Consider the following 20,851-nt stretch of genomic DNA (forward strand, 5'->3'; position numbering starts at 1 on the left):
TTTGCATGATGCAGAAATAGACAAATATATAATTTTGCTTATAGAGATAATTATTGTCTCCCAACAAGTGATTAGTAATCAGAAAATGGCCAAGAAATACCATGGGGTGTGCCTTCCCATAACAGCTTATTTTTGGGTTTTAGTTTGCAAGGTTACTAAAAGCCTGTGCAGGGTTTATGGCAAAAGTAAAACTTGCTCCAAGAGCAAGCCCTTGTTTCATTGTCTAATGTTCTTAATCCCCAGCAGACAGGATTTGGATCTGGCATTTGGCAACAAGGCAGTTTCCAAAGTTGCTGTACGCAACTTGAGGAAGAGAGGTGATATTATTGGAATGAATTTATTTGTTGTAAGTTATAAATATCTGGGCTTTTCCAATCCCATCACCCTTAAAACTTTATTTGTTTTCTGCAGTGAGGGTGTCTCCTTTGTCTTTAATATGCTTGCTTTGAATTCATGGATGAACATTCCTGCCTGGCTGACATGTGGACTCTCTGAAATTGTTATAAGGTCTTTTTCTTTGTTTTTTTCTTGATGCCCAAGCTGCCAAGGATAGTACTGGCAGAGGTGGGCAGACAAGGAGGTGATAGCAAACTTTGTCCTCTGGCCTCCCTTGACCCATTCCATTCATTATCTAAGGGACTCCAAGCCAGCATTCCACAGAGTGGCCTCACCAAACTCACTAAGACTGAAGGGGAACCAGGATTCCAAACAGCCATTATGAAAAAGAAAGAGAGAGAGACTTAGGGTTTGCAAAATAGGATACTCTGTTGATTCTTTTTATTCCATACAGCTACTACTATTCTTTAAGAAAATGTTAAAATCACATGATCTTCCAGGCCCTGGGCTGCTTCTTTAAGAAGCATGTTACAGAGAGCTCTATTGGCCAACAACATATTGAAAGATAAATTAATCAATCATTCATTCAAATAAGGTATATTCAGAATTGAGGTATATTGTAGCCAGACAGTGAGACTACAAAAAAGAATGCACCATACCCTTATCTCTTGCACAAACAAATGAGGGAGATAACCACTCTTTCCATTTATAGTGACCTATAACATTTCGTACACTACTGAATATCTTTACATGGTAATAACAGAATGGAAAGATTGCAGAATAGACAGAGGCTAGGGGAAGAAGGATTGAGTGTGAATATAGCCTCTCATAAATCGAGAGGAATGGTCTGTATCTTCTGATCATGCAGAGATAATAAATATGGAAATGATTTCAAACTAACAAAGCAAATGTGCAGAAAATACTGAGAATATAGTGGGCAGGACACCTGAGTTTTGATTCCATCTCTGTTATTGACTCATTGTGTAATCTGGGTCAGGTCTGTTCTGCTCTGTGGGTCTCACACTTTCCTATCTGTAAAATGAGATTGTTGGATTAGATGATCTCCATAGAGGTTCTCGCCTATTCTGACATTCAAAAAGACTCCTAGTTTTTCTTAAATAATAATAATATATAAGATCTGTATAGTGCTTTACAGTTTATATGATATTTTTGCATCTGTTATCTCATGTGAGAAAAGCACTGGACTTCTGGACTGGGAATGAGGACACCTGGATTCTTGTCCCTGTTTTGACACTGATTCATGGTGTGACCTTCAAGCAAATTCTCTGAGTTTCAGTTTCTCAATCTGTAAAATAAGGGGGTATGAAGATTGGATTAAATCAGTAGGTCTCTAAAATGTTCCACAAAGCCCTGGGGTGGGGGGCTCCTGCAGAGTTTCGCTAAGGCAAACCACAAGGCTAAGCCTGCATAGAAGAGGAGAAAAAGAGTGGCCTGGCAAGAGAAGTTCCAAGTTTCCTATGCCAACCCCAGGCAGATTAGGTTTAATTTTATCTGATTTATATACAGAGTTTCTATGTAATGTTTTATTCGTAAAACAGTTTACTATAAAAAACTCAACTAGTTTGATTTTGAAAGATTGCACATATAAGTGAGATCATGCAGTCAGTATTTGTCTTTCTATGCCTGGCTTATTTCACTTAGCATAATGTCCTCCAGCATCATCTATGTTGCTGCAAATGACAGACTTTTCTTTTCATTAAAGGCTATATAGTATTCCATTGTGTATGCACACCACATTTTCTCTTTTGTAACTTTCATTTTAGGTTCAGGAGTTCATGTGCATGTTTGATATATAGGTAAACTGCATGTCAGAGAGGTTTCTTGTACAGATTATTTCATCACCCAGGTAATAAGTATAGCACCTAATTGATTTTTTTCTGATCCTCTCCCTTCTCCCACCCTACAACCTCAAGTAGGCCCTGGTGTCTATTGTTCCCCTCTTTGTGTCCATTACACCACATTTTCTTTATCCACTTATCCATCCATGGACACTTAGTTTGCTTCCAGATGTTGGCTATTGTGAATAATGCTGAAAAAAGTCAAACTCATAGAAGCAGAGAGTAGAATGGTGATTACCAGGGCTGGGAGGCAGTTGAGTGAGCTAGGAAAAGAGAGATAACAAAAGGGTACAATGTGTCAGTTATATAGAAGGAATAAGTTATATTGAACTATTGCACAGCATGGTGACCATAGTTAATAATAATGTATTATATGTCTCAGTATTGCTAAAAGAGTAGATTTTAAATATTCTAACCACAAAAAATTATAAGTAGGCAAGGTGATGGCTATGTTAATTTGCTTGATTTAATCTTTCTAGAATGCATACGTATATCAAAACATCCCACTGTACCCCATAAATATATACAATTATTATTTGTCAATTTAAAAATTTAAAAACTTGATTTAGATGAGCTCTAAGGCCTTAAGTATTAAAGTATTAAGTATTAAAGTGATATGTAACCAAGTATATTATTTGGTAACTTCATTTTTGTTATTATTTCAACAAACCAATATATTGTGAATATACTTCCAAGTGAAAAGAAAAAAGACATTGCAGTCATCATTAATAACTGCAAAACATTCCTTTGCAAGAATATGAAATAATTCATTTAATCATTCCCCTAATGTTAGACATTCAAATGTTTCCAACTTTTTCTATTTAAATGATGCTACAATAAACTTCTATCTTGTGCTTATTGTATTATTTTCTTATAACACATCCCTAGAAGTGGAATTCCTAGAAGTTTATACACATTTCCAATTTTTTTCCAAATGTAAGGCAAAATTTCTCTCTAAAGTATTTATATTCCTACCATAAATACCTCTTCACCAACACATAGTATTTAATCTGTACCGATTTGGCTTGGGACAATGATATTTAATTTGTATTTCTGTGATTTCTGGCTAAATTAAATAATCTTCATATGCTTATTGGTCATTTGTACTTCTAATTGCTTCTTCCTGTCTGTTGCCCATTTTTCTATTGTGCTGTTTATTTTTATATATCAAATATATTGACCATTGGTTTTACATACTTGATGTTAATAATTATTCTTAGTTTATGGTTTGTCTCTGAGTTTTGTAATGGTGTTTATTTCACATAAGAAATTATAAATGCTTTCTAATGAAATTTATCAAGTTTGTCTCCACTTATGTTTTCTTCATTGTCAATAACTTAAGATGCCCTTTTCTATCTTTAAAAATTTTGAAATTTTCCTCTGTATTGTCTAATAGTACTTACATGATTTCCTTTTTTAAATTGACAGATTTAATCTATTTGGAATTCATTTTGATTTTAACTAGTAATTTAACTTTATTTTCTTCTCCAAATGATTCACTAGTTGTTCTGACATTATTTAGTGAATAATTCATCCTTTCTTCACTGAATTGGAATGGCATATTTCATATACTGTGTCTGGTTTTGGCTTTTCTGATCTCTTCCACTGATCAACCTAAGCTGGAGCCAGTATCAAACTGTTGTAATCATTATGCCTTCAGATACTTTAAATGTACGGCAGGGAATGTCTTATTACTCTTATTTTTCACAAGTATCTTGGTATTGTCTCATGTTTTATTCCTTCAGGTAAATTTTGGGATTATTTTGTCAGATTTTGTTTGAGTTGTTTTAAATTTTTAGATTTCATTGGGGAAGAACTGAAATCCTTGAAATACTGCTTCTTCTTAGCCAAGAATATGGTACAACTTTGCATTTAATTCAGGTCTTTCCTTAAATACCACCATGAAGTTTTTTGTTTTGTTCATATAGGTCCTGCATTAACACTGTATATATAAAGTGTGAGAAATACTACATTATTCAGGCTTCTCTATAGGTTAACAATGAAGATGATGACTCAACCCTTTCTTTGTTTGCATAATGTGATGCCACTAATAGTGGGTAACTTCTCTGCCTTACCTCCTCTGTTCCAAACAGGATTTTTCAGAATGGACAAATTAAAAGAATCGTAATCAGACACTAACCCCAAGCCATACTGCATGGCAGCACCAATGGGAATGACAGAAAACAACAGAAATAGGAAGGAAGCCTACAGAGAAACAAACTTGAAAGCTGTCTCATGGCCTTTGAATCATACTTAAGTTTTATGATGAAAGAATAGGACTATGAAGAAAGACACAGAGCAACATCAGACAGTCAAGAATTTCAGAGCCAGCTGGCATGCAGTGGACCTCATGCCAGCCCATTTTATGACTATTTAGGTAGTCAAGGGTTTAAGATTTTTCTAATAAGACAGTTATTATTCATTTAAATGAGTGATTTCTTTGCAGCTCTAGAGTATGGCCTTACCTACTTCAACATGAGAAGATTTTTGTATTTTGTCAGTCATTTCACAATGACTTTTAGTGAGCCCTTCATTATAGACTGTGGATACAACTTTGCTATTGGAAATTAACAGTGTCAAACAACTGGGTATAATGTTTGTAGTATCTGAGGAGGGGGAGCTGCCTAGGAAGTTGTATTCCCTGTGTTAATTTTTCAGTCTCTTTAGGTTATAGAGGACCTTCTAGAACCACCTTACAGCAGGACTGGATCCCATTTACCCACTTCTTCTGTCGCTTGAATACAGAGAAGGGATCCACAAGGCCATATGCTTCCTAGACAAAGAGAAAAGATTTCTACCACACTCAGAAGGCTTTGTCTTCAGACTATAATCACCCACACCATATTTCCTTTGGATCCACTTTCCAGATTTTTATGCTGGCACTAACACCAACTTGCTGTGGCTTGGGGCATGTAATTGCAATACTTTGTGCCCATTTTCATAAGTGAAGTGTCAGGCATCACATTGGGCATTTTAAGATTCTTTATGGCCCAATGATTCTGTGTTTCTAATTAGGCCCAATGGGTTAGAGCTAAAAGGAAACAGTGAGTTTCCTGGAAGGAAAGGACATATAACACAGTCCAGAGATAAAATGGGCTGTATTCAAGAAAAGATGGGGCAATACTTTGCAGGGATGCTACAGAGAGGATTCAAGCCTTGTATGGAGGAATGGATGTGATACAACCAAAAAGTCTTTAAAAAGACACATGCACACATATGTTTATTGCGGCACTATTCACAATAGCAAAGACTTGGAACCAACCCAAATGTCCAACAACAATAGACTGGATTAAGAAAATGTGGCACATATACACCATGGAATACTATGCAGCCATAAAAAATGATGAGTTCATGTCCTTTGTAGGGACATGGATGAAACTGGAAAACATCATTCTCAGTAAACTATTGCAACGACAAAAAACCAAATACCGCATGTTCTCACTCATAGGTGGGAATTGAACAATGAGAACTCATGGACACAGGAAGGGGAACATCACACTCCAGGGACTGTTGTGGGGTGGGGGGAGGGGGGAGGGACAGCATTAGGAGATATACCTAATGCTAAATGACGAGTAAATGGGTGCAGGAAATCAACATGGCACATGGATACATATGTAACAAACCTGCACATTGTGCACATGTACCCTAAAACCTAAAGTATAATAAAAAAAAAAAAAGAAAGAGAATTAGAGTCCCAAAAAAAAAAAAAATTCTTTCCGACTAATCTGGGATTCGTAACCTTATGGACTGTGATTTGCAACAAACCAAGGATGTGATAAAGACTAGTATTGTTTCTAGAATGCAAGGATGGTTCAACATATGCAAATCAATAATATTAACAAAATGAAGGACAAAAAGTATATGATCATCTCAATAGATGCAGAAAAATAATTTGACAAAATTCAACATCATTTTATGATAAAATCTTTCAAGAAATTGGGTATTAGAAGGAATGTTTCTCAACACAATAAAGGCTGTATCAGGCCCACAGCTAACCTTATATTCAATGACCAGGAATGAGATAAGGATGCTCACTCTCACCACTTCTGTTTAACATAGTACTGGAAGTCCTAGCCAATTTCATATTAATGAGCCTCATTTTCTTCATCATAGAATGAAGTATATAATGATCCCTGTTATACTTACTTTGCACAGATTATTATTATTATTTAATTATTATTTTGAGACAAGGTCTCACTCTGTCACCCAGGCTGGAGTGCAGTACCACAATCACAGCTTACTTCAGCCACGACCTCCCAGGCACAAAGGATCCTAGCCCCTCAGCCTCCTGAGTAGCTGGGAGTACAGGCACACACCACCACACCTAGCTAATTTTCTCTTCATTTTTTTATAGAGACAGAGTCTCACTATGTTGCCCAGGCTGGTCTCAGACTCCTGTGCTCAAGCGATATTTCCACCTTGGCCTTCCAAAGTGCTGGGATTACAGGAGTGAGCCACTGCACCTGGCCTTGCAGATTATTATTAAACTTTGTAAACTAATCAAATGAGAGTGATTATTGTTACTGTTAAGAACTCTGATAGCCTCATCCATATATTTTGAGAAATTGAATAAATAAGAAAGAAATAATAGCAGCCCAATGATTGTACCTTGGCTCTACCATCATTTGGGGAAGTGATAATTCAGATAGGAGAAATGACTTGGAAGCAGTCTTGAGAGATTGCCTGTTCCATCCCTTATCTTTGTCCTTAAACCAAATTGTACAGATAAATAAGGTCTTATTTTTAGGACTTACAGAAAAAAAGATTCCTTTCATATCCATCTTTGCAATCCTCAACCACTTCTGTCACTATTAAGTGTCATTTCAAACATTAAATTCCTCATTCTGCTTTGAAGGAACACGTGTCATGTGTACCTATTTGTATGTTTTGGTGTGTTTTATGCTTTATGTGATCACCCACATATGCACAGATAATTCCAAAATCCAGTGTGTGGGTGTTGTATTCCCTGTGTTAATTATTCAGTCACACTCACTCAAACACCTATGCACTCACACATACATGGATACACACATGTACATTAGCATGTTTATGCCTATGTTGCATGTGACTGGCAACATCAGTGCCTTTCTAAGGCAATATTAACCAACTTGAGTTTTGGGAGAGCTTTAGAAAACAAAGATAAGAGACTAAATGATTCTAGATGTAAGAGACAATGTTGCAATAAGTTACTATCCTAAAAAGACAGAATACAGGGACAAGAGACTATTATTTTGGATAGTTTCTTGCTTACCAGTAATACTTAAGTCCTTTACATTAAAAGAAAAAACTGTAAATACATTGCAGAAGAAATCCAGATGTCCTTCAAGATTCTTAGAGCTGGAAAAGATTTTAATGACTTTCCAGTCTAATCTATCTCATGTAATCAATGGGGCCCAGAGAGGCAAAAGGACTTGTCCAAGGTCATATAGTGAGTTAGTGATAAGGCTGAATAGGGATTCAGATGTTGGGGCTTCCAGCCCACTGCTCTTTCTCTTATCTGGGACTTGTATATTTTTGTTCATTAGAGATTTTCCTCTGTAACCTCAATACCCAATGCAGGGCCTGGCACAAAATAGATTATCAGTAAACGTTAAATTAATATGTCATGGCTTTGGTTGTACTGGGCTTTTGCACTTACTCCTGAGTAAATTGTAAAGAATATCTATGTTTTAGGTCGCCTTGTTTTAGACCAAGAGGTACCCAGAGAAAAGGTGTGAACTATGCTAAGGAAATTATCTGAGTTCCAAATTGAAAAAAAAAAATTCATGCTTTTCCACTATAATCTCTCTCATTCACAGAGTGATTTTCTTTCAGAAGGGCAATCTAGAACTATTCTGGGAGCCATATTCCACTGACTGTGCAACTATTTCTTGACAAACTGGGGTCCAGGAAAGTATTTTCCTGGGGAAGACGAGATTTCTCAAAGAAGTCACGCACTTTCTAAACTAAGCTTGTTTCAGTAATCAGTGTAACAAGCTGGTCTTGAGGATTGCAGCAGTACTAATACTGTGGGAGTGTACCAGTTCTAGAACAGCTACAACATTGGAATTGAACGCACTAGAATTGGATACAAGATCTATTTTTGAGGAGCTAACACTCAAAGGCTGAACAGCACTCGTAGCACCGTCCTTTCTGTGCACATATCGTAGTCCTCAGTTTGCAACAGAAAAAAAGCTGTTAGCAAATTATGTGTTCTATTTATGCAAATAAAATCCTGTGGTATGCTAGAAAGAGCCCTGGCTTAGAGACCTTTGTTTTCTCATATGTTAAAAACCCCTAACACAGGCCTGGTTCATAGTAGGCACCCAATAAATAGTAGTTTTCTTCCTTTGGGGGCCTCTGATTCAGTGTGCTTCTTCAGGTAAGTCACTTCCCTGGAACTCCTCCTTGGAATAAGAGTTGTACTGTTATGATTTTTAACAGTTCCTTCAAGCCAAGCATTTTGGAATCTTTTCATAAAGGGAGAAAGGAAGGAAGGAAGGAAGGAAGGGAGGAAAATTAAAGGAAAAAAAGGAAGGAAATAAAACGTTAAAAAGGAGGAAAGGAAAAAGGATCCTTTACTGCAATAAAACTAATCTTATGTTCTTGCAAGTAGCACTTTAAGTAAAAGAAGTTCTTTGCTGACCTGGTTACTACTGAACCTACTACATAAAATAGCCTATTATAATAGATGTATTTCTGTGCCTAATCTTCACTTTTTAGGCTTAGTAAAGGAAGACAAAAGCTGATGTATGGTTAAATTTATGTTTTTAGTTGTTTTTTTTTTTCTACTCTCAAATATCAATCACTCTTTAGTTTCTCTTTCTTTTTCCGACCACAAGCATTCTTCCTCTGCTTAAAGAAGCTTCCCTAAAATCCCAGTCTATCCAGTAAGTCAAAGCACAGCAATAAATTTGAGGAAAAAATACCAGGGACTTAGAGACAGAAAGGAGTGAAGGGATGCAGAAGCTGAAGCTAGAGCAGGGTTGTAAGCATGAGAAGTTCTGCGTGTTTCAGAGCAGCCAAGGATGTATTTTTGCCTATTCCTGCTGGTGACTCTGTGTGTCTGTGCATCCACCTGCTGTATTTACATGTTTAGTCAGTCAATCCACGTTTATTGAGAGCCTGCTGTGTGCCAGGATTGTGCCAGCATAAAGGAGCAAAGTATTGAGCAAAATATGTTTGAGCAGCTGTAATTCTGAGGATCTCTAGGTCTGAGCATGTGTATGTGTGTGCACTTCTGTGTATCTGTGACAACTCCAGGTGTGCATGACAGTGATCTTTGTTACTCTGTTGGCTTCATCGAACTTCCTTTTACTTGCTGTGATTCACTACATAGAGTGGGCTTTAGCTCTGATTTTTATAACCTGCAAGACTGGGGGTACGATCACCAGCAATCTAAAAACAGTTAGAAATCCCATAGAGTTATCTTTTGTAGAAGTTTTCCTGTACTAATATTATGAAAAATAAACATCTTATTAGCTCGAGTGTAATTCTATGCATGATTACAGGTATCAATAGGAAGAAACATTGACTGAGTTCAAATCTCTTCTACGCCATGCTAAAGGGGTGACAAGTTCCACAATGGATCATTTTCTCATGGGCATTTCTAGCTTTTGGTAAAAGTAGAGCATCTTATTTTAAAAACCATTGAGTAGTCCTAATAATGGAGATATCATCAGGATCTGAATTGTTCATCCCTAGAAAAACACCAATGGAAATCAAACAATATAGTGCCAAATTAAACTGTTTTAATATTTAGGTTCTGTATGATCAAATTGTTTGGTGCCATACTCTGTCCACTTTTTTTCATGTGGTAGGATATAATTTCATATCTTTTCTGTTCTAGAAATACCCGAAGAAAGAGACTCTGGAAACTCATTAACAGGTCTATCAACTTTTGTATTTGTTCTCCCAGGGAAACAGAAGTACCTGTGTGCCAGCAGAAATGATTGCACTATTGATAAATTCCGAAGGAAAAATTGTCCATCTTGTCGTCTTCGGAAATGTTATGAAGCAGGGATGACTCTGGGAGGTAAGATACTTTTCTTTCTCTTCCTCCTCCTTCCTCTCTCCCCCTTTCCTCCCTCATTTTCTAGTCTCTCTTTAAACTAGACTTTCTTCTTTGATGCTTCCAAGGGGACAAGCCATGCTCTAGACACAGGCTGACCCTTTCATAGCCAACGTGGCCATCAGCCAGCTGGTGCCTTTTTTTTAATCCTTACCTATACCAATCCCCATTCCGGGGCTCAGCATTACAGCAGGCGGTGTGAAGCAGGGATCAGGAGCCAACAGAGGGTGAGTGAGGATGCATCTGACTGGGCAGAGCCCCCAGGGGACTTAATGATACCTGCCTGATGTTGTTCAATGGTAGCTAGGATGAGAGAACTAAGAAATCCAGAACAGTCAGAGGTGCAGGATGACCCAGGCATAGGCGCAGGACGACCCAGGCACAGGCTGATCCTGAACACCTGGGAATATCCCTCAGCTAACTGCTGCCTATGTTGTAGGGCCGGCCACCTCGAATGAGAAGCTACTTCTCTTTGGAGCCTGTGACTAGGCTGCCACACAGAGCCAATTTCCTATCCTATCTCTCCCAAAGATGAACAGGTGTTTTAATAATTTCCTTTTCTTTGTAAAGCTATTGATCATTTCCAAAAGCATTTTTTTTTCAGTAGCACAGTAACATGCTAGAAGGAAGATACAACTCTTTCAAGGGCGTTCCTCTATCATAAGGCTCTCTGTCCCACAAACCTGTCTACCATGAGTGTTGTCACCATTCCAGAAAGGCTTGACATCAGTTGATTGACACTTTTATTTTCCCTCTCCAAACTCCCCCATCTCTTCATGTTTACATCTGCCCAATGCCAGGGTCCTCACTGCTGCCTGCTGCTTCCAAAAAAATGTGTCTTTCATGAGAAAAACAAGATCATTAATCTACTTCGATTTGGAAATGGAATTTGAAGAAAGGCAAGCCTATTTCTGAGTGCCTGCAACTGTAGCCTCATGCCCAATTATTCATTATTAGCCTGGAAAACCCAAGTGCCTAGAATCCAACCCTCTCCCCTCTCCTCTTAAGGCTAATTTAGACCAGTTGTCTATCTCTGGCTTTCTGTGAGGTGTTCAATACCTTGTCTGCCTACGTGCACATTTATAGACAACAACTAGTTCTCTTATCCTGGAGCAGGGCCATGTGTGGATCTTCATATAGATAACTATATCCTCCCCATCGTCACAGGGCAGTAGTGTTATTTAAACAGAACAAAGTACCTCACATGAATTGACCCAGGCTGGATGAGAGACAATTTCAAAAGAATCATCTCAAAAAGCATCCAGTACTCCCAAACATCACAGGTAGATGTTCTGTGAGTGGCTTTCCAAGCATCCACATCAAATGAGACTCAGATATCTGAGAAAACTCAACCTTGTTTTGGTTTGCTTGGTGCACCCCCAAAAAATCCAACAATTGAGGTCTACAGTGGAGAAGAAGTAGGACTGGGGTCAGGGAGTGCAGAGGCAAAGGCAGGAAGGGTGACAAAGTGATTGACAAGAGAAAATGTTCTCCATATGAATGTTGCAGCCCCTTGTTGAGGGTTCTTATACACTCAACTGTCAATTATTTAGCCTTCTGTGAATTATGTATAGTATAAGAGATAGGGACTGTCAAGTAGGGAACCTCTTGGCTTGCCATCTGGTGATATGAATTGCAAGTCCACTTTGATGCAGGTAAAGTTTAATGGTAACAAAAGTCCTCATAACATTTGGATGCAAATCTTAACATTAATTCCATGTCTCAGCCAACATTCTCCATTATAAAGCAGCCTGTGACGTGATTACAGTGAACCACTTTTGAAAAGCAGCCTGTGTATAACAGATAATTTCACTATACTATATAGCAGTCAGATGCAGGTTTGTAAATTAATTTATTGGTGACAGTGGTTCAGTACATTTTCAAATTGGTTCATTGATATAGTACTCAAATTTGAGTGGGCTTGGTGAACACAATGAAGACAAGCTGAGAAGTGCTGTGACTGGCCTTCATTTCAGTTGCAGGCCCATGATATTTTGAGTGTCTTCCATGTACAAAGCACCATGCTAGGCATTAGAGCTTGAGGCTGGCAAACTTCAGGAAGTGTTCACAAGATACCAGGATTCTTGATGTTGTGTAAATGGCCTTGCCTTTAGAGTCAGGCAGATCTAGTTTAAAGGCTCAGCTCCTTTATTTACTGTGTGCCCCTCTGAGCCTCAATTTCTTCGTCTGTGATTTAGAAATACCATCCTCATAGAGTTATAATGAGGATCAGATGACATGATGAATGTGAACATCCTTGATAAATAGCAAAATGCTAGACAAATATGAGGGCTTAATATGACATTGAGGTCACTAGTAATTTAGCTGGAAAGTCTGTAACACAGCACTTCCCGATGGCTTTTACCCTAAGTAACTTGGTATGCCATATAATATGTAACAGCACCAACAGGCAGAGAATCGCCAGAAAACACTCTTGATTATCTCAAACCAAAAAGTACCACCAGGATCCTGTTCAGAAGCTAATTTTAGTAATTAAGGGAACCATATGCTATGTTCAAATACCATGCCAGTAAAAACCCAATTGGTTACCTTCTTAAATCACTGCTTGAAGAGCAAATCTTTCCATTTTGCTGAATGAACTTATCTCCATGTTCCCTGCCCTACTGACACAACCCCCTCCCAAGTTTATTGTTAACTTACACATTCAATGCACTGCACACCTTTACTCAAACAACGGAAAAGAAAGTGTCAATACAAAGTGGCCCTTGTCTATTCCTTAAGGAGTAGACTTCCATTTTCATCAGATTTGGATTTAGCATAGACATATTGATTACCTTGAAGAAGAATTCATATAATTTTATCTCCTGATTCCCATCACTCAAATCAAAATTATATAATATATTCCAAAATGGCAACTAGGAATGTGGCCTTGGGCAAGTCCCTTCTCTTCTCTGATGCTTGGTTTTCCCATCATAGAACTGGAATTGTGGGCTTCACCAAGGACCTTTCTGGTGCTAACATTTTGTGATTCTATGTAAAAAGCCACACAGAAAGGATTGTTTTTCAGCCCTTTCTTAGATTGTCTGTTCCCTGCTCCCAGAAGTATAGATAGTGAGACTTCAGTGCTTTGATACATCGTAACTGTATCTACCTCCATTCATACCTACTTAAGATATCTGTCTAAAAGTAGACTAGACAGATTATTGAGGGAGTGGAGGGCAGAAGGGCTGTCTCTATCTTAAAGGAGCTGGCACTCTTCAGCTGATGGCTGCTTGGTCTTGAGGCCTCAATATCTCTAATCTGGCTTTCTCTATAGTGTTTCATTCACTGTTTGGTGATGGAATCTCTTCAGCTCAGAGATACTTAATAGATATAGCTTTTTGTTTCCTGCTTCCAGGCCTACCTACCTGTTCCTTGCTTTTTTTTCTAGCAGCTGTTGTTTCTGAAAGAATCTTGAGGGTGGTTGGAGTCTCAGAATGGCTTCCTTAAAGACTACCTTCAGACTCTCAGCTGCTCATCCACAACAGAGATAAGCCTGTCTTTGTAGATGATTCATTCCTGGCTGCATTTGAAAACCACATATTGTTAATTGCTTGAAGAATTTAAATCCCTTGACTACTTTTCATTTCAGAAAACACAAAAAAAGTCCAAATGAGGACCTTCCCTCCAGTGAATTAGCTGTGGCTTTCTCACAGTCTATAGTTAGGATAAATGTAAAGCCATCTCTCATTTTTCTCCGCACTTTCCAAGGGTACACTCCTTGTTTCCAAGATGGAATGAGAAAGAAAGAAGTGCCCTTCCTGCCATCTTCTCCCCTGACCCTTTCCTCTTTCCCACTTTCTCTCCTATTCCTCCCCAAACATGATTTATTTCTGTGTTTTGCAACTCTTGAGTTATCAGCATTTAGTAAATGGTGTTGGTCCCTGTTGATTCCTTCCTCTCCTGGACCATGGAAGGTAGTAGGCCTTTCAGAAATTTCAGGTAGCAACCAAACCCTGGAAGAAGAGAAGGAACGCGGAGTCCTAGACCATGTGAGAACCTGAGGTGTGCAGCATTTCCTTCACAGATTCGTCTAGCATATTTGAGAAGTATCTTTCCTACTAGGAGACTGAACTCTGCATCTGAGAATAAAAACTTAACATGTCTACAGGTTTTGACAACCTCTATGAATTATCTAGTTAAAAGGATGGCTCAAGGAGCCTATGGCCATGGTCTGATGTCGTTATGGACGCTATGAACATCCTTGCAGTTTCCGTTGTTGAAGACAGCCCTGATGCCAGCTGTCTCATCATTCCCCATGTTCAAGAGCATCCCAGCATTGCTACCTCAGGATCCCATGTCCTGAATGCAACAGAGTGATTTCGCTGCTGAATTACTATTCATGGCATGGCTCTTCACAGCATTTATTCATCCATGTATCTATCCATCCATCCTTCCAGCCAGCCAAGAAGCTCATGCTTTCATCTTTTCATCCATTTACTCACCTATTTATTCATTTAGCTAATATTTATTGAGTACCAACTATGTGCCAGACACTCTGCTAGGCATTTTGGGGAAGCAGAACTGAATAAGATATTATTCCTTTCCTCAAAAATTTAAGCAAGAAGAGAAAGGCAGTAATGAGGAATATACCTTAGCCATAAAGGAAAAATAAGAAATCACTTGGAAGAAGTTTAGTGAGATGGAAGGAAAAGGACATCCAAGGCAAAGGGTACAGTTTGAATAAAGGCACAGAGACATGAACAAAATGCATTGAGGGTTTGAGGAACAGCAATTGGTTTAACATGGCCAGAGCTGGGGAAATGGTAAAGGCAAGCTGAAACCACATGGAAAGCAAACTTGGTTATTATACTAGGTAGTTTAGACTTCAAGCAGTTGAAAATCTGTGAGCATGGGACAGGCATGATGACATATTTTTTTTTATTTGCATGTTTCTTTAAAGAAAACTGGCAGCAGCACAAATGTTTTGTTGATGAGGGCTTAAATTTTAGAAAGTGAGACAATTTTAGAAAGGCCAGCTAGAGAGAAATTTCTAGCATCAAATTTTGCTAAACACCTAGGATTTGTTCCTGGGGCTAGTTGCCTCCATTTGGGTTGTTACCTGCAAGTACTGCCCACGTATATGAAGAAGTACTGGTTTAGACCAAGGCAATTGGCTTGTATAAGAGGCCTACCCTCATACCAAAAGCCAGTTTCCTTGGTCTAGGCCAGTGTTTACTGGTATGTGTTCTGAGAAAACTAGTTCCATGACATGTTCCACGAAAAATATGATTTCTATTGTCAAATAAGTGAGGGAAACTTGCATATTATGGTCCTGCTCAGGAAGATTTACAATCCTTATTAGCATATTGCAGGTCCTGGTGAATACTGCGGTAAAGTAACCGAGGAGATTTGTAACTCAGGATTCCCGAAGTTGATTCAACCACAGAACCTCATTTATTCACATAACACCTGTTATCCTACAAAACCACTGTTCTCTGGAATACACTTTCAAAAACTTGGGTATAGATAAAAACTCTATCCTGTAGGCAGAGAATACCTCTAGCTCAGGTCATCATTTTGCAGATGTGTGTGTCATTAAGAATCAGTCAATAATGCATTAATGATCAAAAGCAGACCATCCTTACCACATGGTGCGTAAGATTATGCTATTATGCTATTAGCTACTAAAGCCACTAAAGTTAATCATGTTGGGTCTGTAACATTGTTGTCATACACAAAGGATAGGATGCAAGACTGTCCTAGGCCAAAGCATGGTTATTGCCCAAGTTATCTAATGTCTGCAGGTACATATTCCTGACCTAAGGATTGTGCTAAAGAAGTTATTTCTAAGAAATATAGTGACTTCCAGCATCATGCAGAATGATCATTTAATATTTTGAATATCTAGACATTCTGCTCTAGAATTTAATAGTCCTTTTATACACTGTCTGACCAACATTTTGACATTTACTCAGAACCCCATCACAGTGCTACCACATAACCTCATTGCTAAAGTAGGAGGCCTAGAAATCACAGATTTGTAGAAACCATCCAATGATTGAATCCCCTCTACCTCCTGTTCAGCAGGCAGCAGAGTGTCATAAAGAATTAACAATGTGGAACTCGGTCACTGGGATTTCTTCCATTCTCCTTTGACTCTCTAGACTAGAATTCTAAAGACCCTCAGGCTGGTGATGCAAGTGGTAAGTCTCATTTCTGAGAAGTGCTGCTTCCTACACACAATTCTTTGATAGCTGAGTGCTTTGGCTGATGTGCGTAACTCAGGTGTGCACCAAGGAGCAGAATTACTCTATAAATTTTGGCATCAACATGTGCAACGTGTGACTCAGCACTTTGAAACTCTGGGGATTTTTTTTGTTTGGTTGGTTTTTGTTTTAAGACGTCCTGTGGTATAGTGGAAATAGTACAATAGACTCATATACAGAGAGGCCTTGTTTCTAGTCTTGGTTCTGTCACTTACTATCTTGATGACCTTGGGCAAATCACCAGACCTCTCTGAGCCTCAGTTTCTCCACCCACACTGTGGGAATAATAAAATCTTTTTTACGGCATTGTTGTAAGTACGTAGAGAAACTGGTACACAGTAGGCACACAATCAATATCACCGTACCCTTCAGCCCTTCTTTTGTGGATGAAAAATGGTCTTTGTTTGTGCTCCCAGTCACCACTGGGGTCTGTTCTCTCTCTCTGCTGTTACAGTGTGGCTTTTGGTTCTTGTTTCTTTGTTCTTTGGTCTGTAAATTACCCTTGAAACAACCCTTGAAGTTTCCACTCCATGACCTAAATCGCCATCCCTAAATTGGTTACATACATATTTGGTGACACTTTGGAGGGGAAAAGCTTTATGTCTCTCTAACTGTAGTTCTTAAGGGAATTTGCATATGGAAAAAACAGAGACTCCATCTCTTAATTCCTCCAAACCAAATTATCTGGGATAGCACATATATGTTGTACTCTGTCTCTGAGCATTTGTTCTTACAGAACTATGGTTAAAGAGAAGTAAATTTTTCTAATCATAAAAATTAATGATACCGCATATCTGATACTTGGATGAGTACCTCCTTGTAAAATTTCTACTTAAATCCTTGAGTTTTTAAAGTGTAATAGCAATAGAAAGATTTTATTGTTGTTTACTTTTACTGTGAGTGCTCCAAAATCCCTCAGTTGCTCTTGAGAGAGCAAGATGATGTCATAGGCAATATTTTCTGAAGGTAGTAGGCAGAAAACTGAGTACACAGCACACAATAGGCCATATATACAAAGGCAAGTGTTTTACAAATATAATAATTCAGGAAAAAAGCTTCACTTTCGTTGGTAACCTGTTTGTTTAAAACCATTTTATTATTTATTATTTAAAAAGAGTGTCACTTTTTACAGATTGTGGGATATGTTCCTTAAGATCACAAAAATGTAAAATATTTTCTTTTTATACTGAACACATACATCAACAACTTACCTGAGCAAGCTGCTTTTTAGAGACATTTGCACATCTTTTGGGATCATGTTGTTAAGAAGTAGAACTAAGGGAAAAACACACAGCCACCCAGAAACCGGTAGAGCCTTCAGCTCATCTGTTATTAATATTTCTATGACAACAGATATCTAGGAAGTAAACAGGAAATGGAATCGCTATCCTGCATCACCTTTTTTGGAATCAGGTTCCATTCTTCTTGGTCCAGTTCAACCTTGTGATACTTTTTATATCTCATCCAAGGCATAGAAATATATTTTCCCTTGCTTAATACCCCATGGAACCAATGCCCCTGTGGCTGAAGTAAAAATTGATTGTTGAGGGACATTTCAGCCCTCTAGCAGTCAACAATTAAAAACATGTAAGCACCGAGCACCTGCAGAAAACTTGGACTGGCATTTGGATCTAAGAAGAAAATCTGCATCTTGACCAAGATGAAAAGTCACCAGCCCAAGCTTGTGCAGTGAAGTGTCATGTTGGCCACAATGAAACCGAAAGAGACTGATGACTCTCCTCAGGGTGGAAAATGAGACATAGAAGCTTTGATTAGTGAGCTGTTAGGCACACAGACATTAATTTCAAAGCATTCTCATCTCCAGTCTGAGTAATAATGCTTGTAGTATTATACAATTGTTTGGCTGCTGCAAGAAATTCAGCAGACTCCAACAAGTAGTCTTTCTTGGTCTCTGAGTGACTGTAACTTAAATTCTACCTCCCTTCTCTTCTCCTACATCTTCCCACTCCCCACCCCACCCCCTCACACACACATTTCTTGTCCACTGTGTTCAGAGAGATGCACACACACGTATATATGTATATATATATATATATAGTATATTTGTCAATAAAGCAGAAAAGAAGAAAAAACTCCAAGTAAACAATTTTCCATTTCCCCATCTCACCTCTGTCTTACAAGTAGATAGGAAAAGAGAAACCCCCAGTAAAAATGGCAACCACCCACCTCCTCAACTTTACATGCTGCTTCCTATGTTAGAGGACCTGGCTTAGGCATCTGATTATGGAGCCTGCTAGATACAAGCCCATATTTAGACTGCTACAGTCAACAATGTCTCTCTTTCATACTAGAAAAATTCCGGGTTGGCAATTGCAAGCATCTCAAAATGACCAGACCCTGAAGAAAGGCTGACTTGCCTCGTTCAAAATGAGGGCTCTAGAGGGCTCTAGTGGATAGTCTGGAGAAACCTGGAGTCTGAGGCTTAGGAGCTTAGGTTTTTGCTCCTCAACACAGACTTTGACGTTGGGGTTGGGGGCTATTCTCTTGATTGCTCACTCCCTCCAACGGGACCAATAGTGTTTTCCTACCTCACAGGGATGTTGTGAGGACGGGCTGTAGAAGTAATAGTGGTTACCATTCATGTAGTTGTGAGTATCATGATTATTGTTTCCTGTAATGTGGCTTGGCATTGGCAAAGTGCTTTTTGATTGTTCTTGATCACATATGATGGGGGCCAGGCACTGACTCAGGCAGATGCAGTGAAGCTCTGGCTCAGTCGCTTGCTTTTCGTGGTGTGCTGCCAGGAAGAAACTTTGCTGATGGGACTCAAGGTGTCACCTTGGACAAGAAGCAGCTGTGTCTGTCTGAGGTTCCTGTGGCCATCTTTATTTGTGTATTAGGCAATTCGTATTTCCCCCTTAGGTTCTAGCCTTCTGGATCCCTGCCAATGACCTAGATCTTAGCCTCAGGCCCTGTCACTGAGCTGAAAGTAGTAGCTGATCCACAGAAGTTCAGTAAACAAGGACCAGATTCTGCTTCTCCAGGAGAAGAAGCCAGCCAACCCCTCTTCAAACACACTGAGAGACTAGAGTCAGACTTTCCCTCTTACATCTAGCCTTACTGTAGCCACACTCCTTGATTCCTCTCTCACATCACATGCTTCTCTTCGTCAGTTGTGAGGCCTCTCATTCTTCTCCCAAGCCAGACTCAAACATTGTATCGATGTCAAAGAAGAATCACTTAGAGTTTGGAATATCTTGTCCTCTCTCTGCTCCAAAGCTTCCATATTGACACCAGTTTCTTTCTAGTGGAGAAGTGGAATCTGTGAAGCCAGGGAAAGACACATATGAGAGTCAGAAGCACTCTCCCTGACTTGCCTGGGGCCTGTCTTTCCCACCTTCTTCTCCAGTCTGTCTAAACACACACACACACACATACACACACACTCTCTCTCTCTCCCACACACACACACACACACACACACTCTCTCTCCCCCTCACACACACACACACTCTCTCTCTCACACACACACACACACACACACACATACACACACTTCTTTCTCTTTCCCCAGACTCAGCAACATTCTGGAGAAAAGCCAAGGAAGGACTTCAGGAGGGGAGTTTCCCCTTTCTCAGGGCAGAATTTTAATATCCAGACCAACAAGAAGTTCCCTAATGTGGATTGAAAGGCTAATGAGGTTTATTTTTAACTGCTTTCTATTTGTTTGAATGTTGCATATTTCTGCTAGTGAAATTTTCCCTTAATAAAGCCATTAATACACCAATCGTATTTTCTTATTTACAACAGACTGAGAGAATTAATGCTGTTAACATTGGATCTTTTTTCTTTTTTTTTTTCCTTTTTTTTTCTCTCTCGTTTGCTTTCCAGGTCATGCTGACCTGTTCAGCTTGGACTGTTTCACATTTGTTTTTAATGTCAGTTTAAATGTAATTGTAAAAGCATGTATGCTCTAAAATCATGTAGTTACTTTTTTCAGTGGAAAAGCCTGGTATTCGAAAGCATTTCCAGGCTCTGCAATTTCATATGAGCAGGTTTTTGGTAAAATCTTTTGTCCCTCACTCAGGATGGTATCTGGACAGTGAGCCCCTTTCTTCTGGCTCAGTAGTCAGAGAGAAGAGACTTGGAGACAGTTTCTGCCAGATCCTGTGCTTTGGCAAGGATGTGCAGCATTGCATATCATTCTATCATTAATTATGTTTACTCCTCCATGAACTAAAAACCATTAGACTAAATAGTCCAACATAAACCTTGAAAGATAAAATTTGATATTCTTTCGCCTGGCCATTTCTCTGACCCAGAATTGGGGCTGGGAGGGGAATGGAGACTTGGGGGAAAGAATCAAGGAGACTTCTTGCCTGGGGGAATTTGGCATGCACTTATTAATCCCATTTGGTTGCACTCCCTACAAATCC

At 38.9% G+C, this 20,851-nt stretch overlaps 1 protein-coding gene across 4 annotated transcripts in view; it reads left to right on the forward strand.

Annotated features, from left to right (window-relative positions):
* Positions 1–20,851, forward strand: part of AR (androgen receptor) — a 168,249-nt gene that overhangs the window by 119,715 nt on the left and 27,683 nt on the right. The window contains exons 3-4 of one of the 4 annotated variants that reach the window (XM_030807426.1): positions 10,093–10,209; positions 18,767–18,816. In XM_030807426.1, the coding sequence (XP_030663286.1) occupies positions 10,093–10,209; positions 18,767–18,816 (167 nt within the window). Of the gene's footprint in view, positions 1–10,023; positions 10,210–13,636; positions 13,696–18,766; positions 18,817–20,851 lie in introns of those variants that run through there. The other 3 variants (XM_030807425.1, XM_030807424.1, XM_030807427.1) reach the window with 3 other exon arrangements.

This window comes from Nomascus leucogenys, chromosome X (assembly GCF_006542625.1).
Source record: "Nomascus leucogenys isolate Asia chromosome X, Asia_NLE_v1, whole genome shotgun sequence".
Classification (NCBI taxonomy): Eukaryota; Metazoa; Chordata; class Mammalia; order Primates; family Hylobatidae; genus Nomascus; species Nomascus leucogenys.